An 8,600-nucleotide genomic window follows, 5' to 3' on the forward strand; every position below is an offset into this window, starting at 1 on the left:
AATATAGTGATAGTCACTAGGTTGATCAGAGTGTTTTTCTAACAGTTGGGGAAAGAGAGGCCTAATGGGCCTCTCCCATTTTGAAAGAAACACTGCTACCTACTGCCCGGTCCTGGCAGCTCAGGAACGATTTTTTCCCCCATTCAGGACAGGATGGTGTAGCAGGATGTGCAAGGAGAATTAAGGCAGGGATGTGGTCTGTGTCTGCCTTGATTCTGTTCCGAAGAATTAAAATAAGGGTGGAAGCACTTCTACTGGAATGCTCAGAAAACCTTACATTTGATTTGATTATCTTTATATGTGTGGGTTTTAGAATGTGCATTTTCTTATTTTAACCAATGTATTGCTTTTTTTAAAAAAGTAAGCTGTGAATTTCATAAGACTGAGGAAGAACAAAGGACAGGTACGAGTAGGGGTAAAAAGTGATTAGATAACTCTTACCTTAAAACAAAGGTGGGGAGCCCCTGGCCAGATTTCATCTACCCTCTGGGGTCCTTCCTGGGGAGCATTGGGGAGAGGAAAAGGCTTGGACGTTGTCCAAAGTGTGCAGCTGCAGTTCTGCAAGAAGATCAGGGGGGGGGATGTAACAGCAGACTTGTTTTTTTTGAAAATATGCAAAATTTTGCAGTTGCATGCATGCAATGTTCAGGATGCAATTGCATTTGGGAGTTAGAGGCTGTAAGGCTGGGCTTGCAGTTCAGCTGTGTGTAGACTTTATTTGTATTCTTCTGCTGGGATTGCTGGGTTTGTTTTGCCTTTTGCAGAGTCAGGGCAGATAAAGGGTGTTGGGGAACTTTTTAAAAATCAAGTTTGTTACAAGAAAGGATATAGAGAAAATGGAAATGAAATTTGAGTGGAGTTCCTAAGAATTAAATATATGCCTCTGTTTCCATGGGAAATAGTTTTGTATGTGTGTGTATTAAAGGTTTGTGACTGTTTTGCCAAAGGGCAAAAGTTCTTTTAGGATCTGGAGGCAATAAGCACACAAATGGGGTGAAAGTCAGTTTATTCAATAATATCTGAAATAAGCCCTCCAGTCAACCAAATTAATGCTCATGTCTCTTTAGTTGCTGGAGAACCCTGGTGACAGCAGTGGACGAACCCTTGTAGCTGGAGCTGGTTGAAGCTTATTGCCATGCCAGCTGGCCTAGGCTGAGTTCTGAGGAAGTCTCCTGTCCCTTATTTATACTGGGAAGCTACAAGCTGATTGGTGCATTAATCACACCCACTCATATGTCATTGGCCCCAACAATGCCTGTGTGATCTTGCCAAGTAGACTGAGTATTTACTCGGCAGGCAGCCGAAAGAGTATTGCCTGCACACCCTTTCCCATAGATCAGAGGGTTGGAAGGCCACCACCACAGGAACTCTGCCAAAGCTTTGTTCCCGGGACCTTAAGACCTATTGCCCCAGCACCTCCCATTCCATTCTTATTGGACTGCCTTTAGCCACTACCTCTTATAACATTGTGCGACATTATTCATTCTTACACAGAATTTAACTTTTTACAGGATACAGCTACATATATGAGGGCCTCCTGCAGATAGCATCTTACCAGGAGATCCATTCCACACAACATAGGAAGCAGACCTTTAGTTTTGTAGCCCTGACACTTCGGAATTCCCTCCCCTTAAATATTAGACAGGCACCATCTCTGCTATCTTTTCGGCTCCTACTGAAAACCTTCCTCTTTTAACAAATATTTTAAGTAGAGACCTTATCCCAGTCTGTACTGGAATTGCTTTTTAAGATGTTTTTAAAGCTGTTTTTTAAAGAAGCTTTTGTTTTAATGTGTTTTAAAGATGTTTTGTTTTTAATATGTTTTAGAGTGCTTTTAGTGTTCTTGTTTGCCACACTGGGCTCCTTCTGGGAGGAAGGGTATGAATATAATAATAAATAAATAAACACATTATTAAGTAGATTCAGGCCCCTGCATGGGCTGCAGATAGGGCATCAAAAGGGCAAGTGCTGGACTCCACATATCTCCTCACAATACAATATTATTGTGCATATTTTTCAACACAGTGACTGTGTGCGGCTGTGGCCCCAGCCACTTTTGGCTGTGGCCCTGCCCACCTGCTTTCCATCAGGATAACATGGACCTCAACTGAAAAAATATTCCCCATAGCTGCTGATACACCCTATCTAGAACAGAAAGATAAATACAGAAACTCAGGTAGTATTTTTGTCATTCAGGAACCGAAGGGAAGGCTGGGATGGCAGCTGTTGCGGATCCAGACAACTCCTGCGACCTGGAGAGCTTTGCTGAGGAAATGAGGAAGGCGCTGCCTGCCTATGCACGGCCAGTTTTCCTGCGGCTGCTTTCAGAAGTACACAAGACGAGTGAGTCCCTTTGACAGAGACGTATAAAAAGCCTTCATCTGATTGTTGAACTTTCTTGTACCATTGTTCAGAGGACAGAACGTTATAAAGTCAGTATATAAATAAAATACCCCATACAGAAAAGAAGGTGCTTCCATGCCTAGCCATGTGCTTATGTGGCTGGTATGTGTGCCATTAATGTTTTTCTGGAATGTAGTTAATATCTCATGAAATTTTTCCACCCTTCATCCCAAATACAGTCGACACCAGTGAAGAGACTTAAAAACATAAATGGATTTGTTTGATAAAGTTTTTAAACTGCCTTTCATCTTGACAAATACCTGGGTTGTAGATATCAATATTATTTGTTAGTCACTTGATAAAAAAAGTCTCAAAGTTACTTAAGATAAAATATTTGTTTGCTTATTGCATTTTCCTCCAAGGAGCTCAAGGTGGCATACATCATTCTTCCCCTCTCCATGTTATCCTCACAATAACCCTGTGAGGTAGGTTAGGCTGAGCAGCAGTGACTGGCCCAAGGCAACCCAGCAAGCTTCATGGCTGGGTGAGGATTTGAGCCCAGGTCTCCCAGGTGCTACTCAAACCACTTCCACACAGAAACAGATAATACGGAAACAGATGAAAACAATTAAAACCAGAAAATTTAAAGCAATATACAATACAAAACACCTGAAATGCTCATCCTGTAACATAAGTCATAATAGAATATATTTAATTATTTTATTTATTTATATTTATTTATTTATTCCAATAACATTTTATTTCCTTTTTCATATATTCAAATATCAGTACAGTATAAAATAGTACATAACATAGGACAAACAAACAAAAAGGAGCATAGATCATGTTAAAAATATGGAATGCTTCACAAATTTGCATTTGGCAGATATGATACCAACAACCATATCCTTCACATAACACTAAAACTGAGAGGCAACAAATTATAATGTTATACGTTATTACATTTATAAAACAAAGAGAGGCTGAAAAGAGAGTTGTGCTGGCACCAGTTGGACTAATGGGGAGGGTATTCTGAAGTCAAGATGCCACCACGGAAAAGGCCCTGTCTTCTGTACATACGTAGCTTGCTTTGCCTAGCGATGGTACTCTGAGAAGGGCCTTCTGTGATGGCAGTTACAATAGCAGATAGCTATCCTACATTTTTGGCGTGGAGAACTTCTGCTCATTCGCATCCGTTGATGCACGGCTGACTCCAGGCTTGAAAGGGGCTCTCCTGTCTCAGTGCCGTCGGAACATAGGAAGGTGCCACCAAAGGGGCTGGCTTTAGTAGAAGGCCGCTCCCTCCCTCTACTCCTAAGGAGACAGTAAATTAGTTTTTGCCCTCCCTGGACTATGACCTCAGAGACCAGGGTTCGAATCCCCACACAGCCATGAAGCTCACAGGGTGACCTCAGGCCAGTCACTGCCTCTCAGCCTCAGAGGGAGGCAATGGTAAACCCCCTCTGAACGCCGCTTACCATGAAAACCCTATTCATAGGGTTGCCATAAGTCGGGATCGACTTGAAGGCAGGCCATTTCCATTTTTTCCCTTTACAATGAAGAGAAAATGGAAAGACAAAATCCCTTAACTGCTTCCTCTTTTTCTTCTTTCTACAAACCCTTCATAACTGCCCGCCCCCCAACACAGGTACCTTCAAGTTCCAGAAAATGGACCTGCGCAAGGAGGGATACGATCCCAACGTGGTGACGGACAGGCTTTATTTCCTGGAGGCAAGGCAATGCCGATACCTTCCCTTGAATGAGGAGGTTTTCAAGAGGATCCAGGCAGGACAAATGAAGCTGTAAAACAGCCCCTGCTCATCTCGTGTGACTTCGGTCCCTCCTTCCAGGATGGGGGTTGCGGGGGGCACTGGGGTTAGGACAGGAAAGGAGATTTGACAACAGCAACAAAAAGGCACAGCACATTCGTTTTTGTTTTTTGTTGGGATTGAATCAGGTTTTACAGAGGATGATGGCCAATGGTAGCTTTCCCCAACCTGGTGCCCTCCAGATGTTTTGGACTACTACTCTCATTCGCCCCCCCCAACTAGCACGGCTGTTGTGGGAAAGGACGCCATATGGTTAGGGAGATGTTTGCATACCAAAGCATAGAAATGTTCCGTCTTTATTTTCCACTTCGGTGAAATGGTGACCGCCCTTGCACAGTAAGCCTGGTGTTTCCTATCCCTGTAGGATGAGCATGCTCGGTCAGTTTGCCAAAATTCAAAGGCTCTGCCCTCGGGCTTCCCTTCCCCCCCCCTTCCTTGCCAATCAAGACCACACAAGGGCTGCACGGCTACGTCACGCCTCCAGGTGGCGCTGTGGCACTTCCTTTCCTTGCCAATCAGGCAGCTATGACTGAACTGGATACTTTGAGTTAAACTTGGCAAATTGTTTTTCAGGGTTCAACTTTGCCCCCCTCCTCTAACCTTGCCAAGATTGTGATTGTTGTTATTTTCATGGGGAGGGATTAGCCCTATCACTAATTTGTGGAGTTGGGTGGGAAGGGACAGTGGTGGTGATGGGGGGGGGATGGGGGGGTGTCTGCGAAGACTCAACTTATTCCAGGGAAGTTTTACTTTCACAAGTGGACATTTGTGTGTGTGTGTGTTTTGTTATAATTTATTGCAGTTTGAAACAGAAAAGAATTAACTGCAAGCTTGCAGTTTTGCCTTTGGTGCAAGCCAGCTGGATTTTTTTAAAAATCTGTACAGTTGTCCTGCCATTTCTGTTTCTCGTACATGAACACAGCTGACTTTGTTCCAGGTCTTCTACTGGGGGTTGGGGAGCTTTTAAAACAGTCAGAGGCAAAGTATACCCTTGGTCGATTTCTTGATCTGCGTGCTCAGCAATTGTATCCTGATGGGGATTACATCCCTTTCTAGGTTTGCCTAGCTGGTCCTTACGCTTCTTGGTTTTTCAGAAAGGTGAAGACCTGCACATGTGTTGTGTTTGTGTGTGTTTAAAATTGCTCTTAAGCAATTTTCATGAGAAAATATATCTGGGTATGTCCAGTGCTAGGCTACCTACCCTGTAAATTGCCTCAAGCCCAGCACCAATAATGACACAGGGTACTCTTACGAGGGTTCTAAGATGCATGTGCAAACAAGAGCCCATTAATGCATTCCTCCTCACAGAGGAGCTGGCACATGTGCGTGGCACACGTAGGCTGGCAATTTTATATGCATGGGGAAGGAGGGGGCATGGTGACAACTGGATTCTGCCCTAGGTGTCCAGGAGGCCTCGTGCGCTGCTGAACTTCTCATATCATTGGGTAGAGCTTCACCTCAAATTAAGATGTGGGGTTTTCAAGGAAAGATGAGAAGGTATCTGTTCGGGTGTGAGCTAGATCCATTTGTTGGGACCGTGGCGGGGTGGGGGGAACATTGTAAGCCTCATTAATGTTTTGGTTCTGTGTCTTTACTTATCCATGGAACCAAACTGCAGGGTAAAGGCAGTGGGAAACAGCAAACCCGGCCCTTCTCGTTTGTACATCTCAGAAGTGTCATTCCATATTATGGGTTGATGACTGTTTGAATTCTTCTGGTATGCGCAGTGGTTGCACACACACGTTGACTTTTTGCACACACATTTGAGAGAGGCTGCAGTTCAGTTGTGAAGCATGTGCTTTGCAAGTAAAGAAAGAATTGCTGCTTCAGCCTCTGTCAGGACCTTGGAAGGGTTTGCTAGCAGTACTGGACTGGATGCAGCAAGGCTCTGACTTCTAATAAGACAGCTCCTTATCTCTTAATCGAGTGTGCATGCGCATGCGTGCGCATAGGGCAGGACTTTGGGGTAGAAGCCCAGGGACCCACTCAGCAAAATGAGCAGGAGCCCCAGAAAAATGCGGCATGGCTGGCTTACCATATTTTGAAATGAGCTCCTGTAAGATCATTAAGTCCAGAGTCTAAAATTACCTAGCAGTGTTGGTAGGGGAGCAAATCCTAGGATAATTTTGTAGGAACCCAATAGTTCTCAAATCTAGTGCCATCTTACAAGGCCTAAAGACATTACCATGAATGAACAAATGAATGAATGGGAAAAATTGCTTTGTATGGTAGCGGAGAGTATTTAGCAGGTCTTTGAGGCTGAGGTTGGACCAATTTATCTTTAAATGCATGGTTTCCCCTCCTCCAATCACAAGGGCAGGAATGGACCATTTCTCTTCAGACAGGGATCGCTCCCAGGCAGGCAACCTGTTTACTGAGCAATCATCCAGATTTGTTTGCACAAAGTTTTGTGGGGAAGTTAGACAACACCAGCTATTTATTGAGGATTCCATCTGATCTGAATCAGATTGAACATCATACCACCATTGTGTCAAGCAAATGTTTTCCCGGCAAATGCACATTTTCCTGTGCATTTTCCTGTCACTTTGCGTATTTCAAAAAGTCTGATATTTTGCAGAAATGAGTTTGTTGTGCAGGACCTCCCAAATCAAATTAACTGCACAGCCTGAATTTGCTGGTATGTGATTGAATCCCACTTGAAAATGGCGACAACCTGGAGCAGCCCAGAGTTTTCCTGGCAGGAGGATTATTGGATTAACAAGCACTGAATTATTATTATTATTATTATTATCTTTATCTTTATCTTTATTTATACCTGCCCTTTTTCCAAACTAGAACTCAAGGCGGCTTCCAGATAAAAAGTACACATAATTAAGAACATGCAAAAATCTGCATTAAAATATAATTAAACTATTGAAATATTAAAACCATTTAACAACATTTAATATACTGCAAACTCAGTTTAAATAGCCAAAACAATGACAGTACAGCACCCACTTCAAGCCCTGTCCTTAAGACCTTCAGGTCCCAAAGCCTGTAGGAAGAGAAAAGTCTTTACCTGCCGACAGAAGGACTGCACAGAGGAGGCCATTCTTACCTCCCTAGGAAGGGAGTTCCACAACCTAGGGGCTGCCACCGAAAAGGCCCTATCTCACATCCCCACCAGTCTGGCTTGTGAAGGTGTTGGGACTGAGAGAAGGGCCTCTCCTGAAGATCTCAGGGCCCTGGCAGGTTCGTATAGGGAGATACGGTCTGAAAGATAGCCTGGACCTAAGCCGTATAGAGCTTTATAGGTCATAACCAGCACTTTGAATTTTGTCCGGAAACAGACTGGCAGTCAGTGGAGCTGTTGTAACAAGGGAGCTGAATGTCAAAAGAAGAACTTTATGTGACTCAAAAGCTTCCAGCAGCTTAAGATATTTGTTCGTTCCACTGAAGATACGGCCTTCCTTGCTTTGTGGTCCTGAAAGGTAAACTGCAAGAGCTCTTCCTTGCCTCTAGCTCAGTGGTTTCCCACAGACAACTTGAACATTGCTGTGGGTCCCGGAAGGGGGGGGCACCGAATGGTTTTTCTGCCTGCTGTAGCTGTTGCAATGCGCTGGCCTAAGTGCTGCATAGTTTTTAATTTTCTTTGATTTCTTATATATTGTATTGAATTCAAATGGTAATGCAATTAAAATACAATATAAGAAATCAACGAAGCAATAGAAATGCCACTAAAATCAACATGAATTGACTGTACACATCCATATTGAATCTCTCATCTTCAGCCACGAATCCACAGACTTGCCTGGGACCACCCCTGTTCTGGAATCCATTGTGTGTGTGTGTACACGTGTGTCTTGATTTGGATTAGGAAGCAAACTACAGACCAGAGCTTGAGAAAGTTACTTGTTTGAACTACAACTCCCATCAGCCCCAGCCGATGGGAGTTGTAGTTCAAAAAAGTAACTTTTCCAAGCTCTGCTACAGACCTGCCTTCTGGTTCTCCCCAGCTAGAATTGCTGCCAGGTGTCAGGGCTTGCGGTTTCAGGCATTTATTTAGCCTCCGTTACAGGGTCTTTACAAGATGAAGGGGCTGGAATCGAGGGGGGTCAGCTATTTCTTACATGGCATGACAGCTTGGGCTCTGCTCCTCCCACCCTACCTGTCAGGCACCTCCTCTGCCTCTAGCCCCACCCCCTTGATCTTCCAGGCTCCACCCCTTCCGTTTCTGAGCCTCGGGAGATCTGGCAACTCCACCCCCATTGGCCACAGGCACCTGAGTGCTGGTTGGTGCTGGTCCCAGAGAGAGAGCGCCAATCTACTGGACCCATGCTTTTTTGTGTTTACTTTGGGCATGGTGCCCGCAGCGGGCCTTCCACCTCTCCAAGGCTCCACTCACTGCTCAGTCGCCCTCTTTCTCTGGGCCCAGTGGTAGAGCATCTCCTTTGCACATCGAAGATTCCAGGTTCAGTCTCTGCCACC

The 8,600-nt window shown here is 44.4% G+C and overlaps 1 protein-coding gene across 2 annotated transcripts in view; it reads left to right on the forward strand.

Moving 5' to 3' along the window:
- Positions 1-4,848, forward strand: part of SLC27A4 (solute carrier family 27 member 4) — an 88,159-nt gene extending 83,311 nt beyond the window's left edge. For both annotated transcript variants that reach the window (XM_061604278.1, XM_061604276.1), the window contains exons 13-14: positions 2,197-2,343; positions 3,992-4,848. In XM_061604278.1, coding sequence (XP_061460262.1) covers positions 2,197-2,343; positions 3,992-4,149 — 305 coding nt within the window. In that variant the 3' untranslated portion in view covers positions 4,150-4,848. The remainder of the gene's footprint in view (positions 1-2,196; positions 2,344-3,991) is intronic.
- Positions 4,849-8,600: the final 3,752 nt, after the last annotated feature.

Source organism: Rhineura floridana, chromosome 20 (genome assembly GCF_030035675.1).
Source record: "Rhineura floridana isolate rRhiFlo1 chromosome 20, rRhiFlo1.hap2, whole genome shotgun sequence".
Taxonomy (NCBI): domain Eukaryota; kingdom Metazoa; phylum Chordata; class Lepidosauria; order Squamata; family Rhineuridae; genus Rhineura; species Rhineura floridana.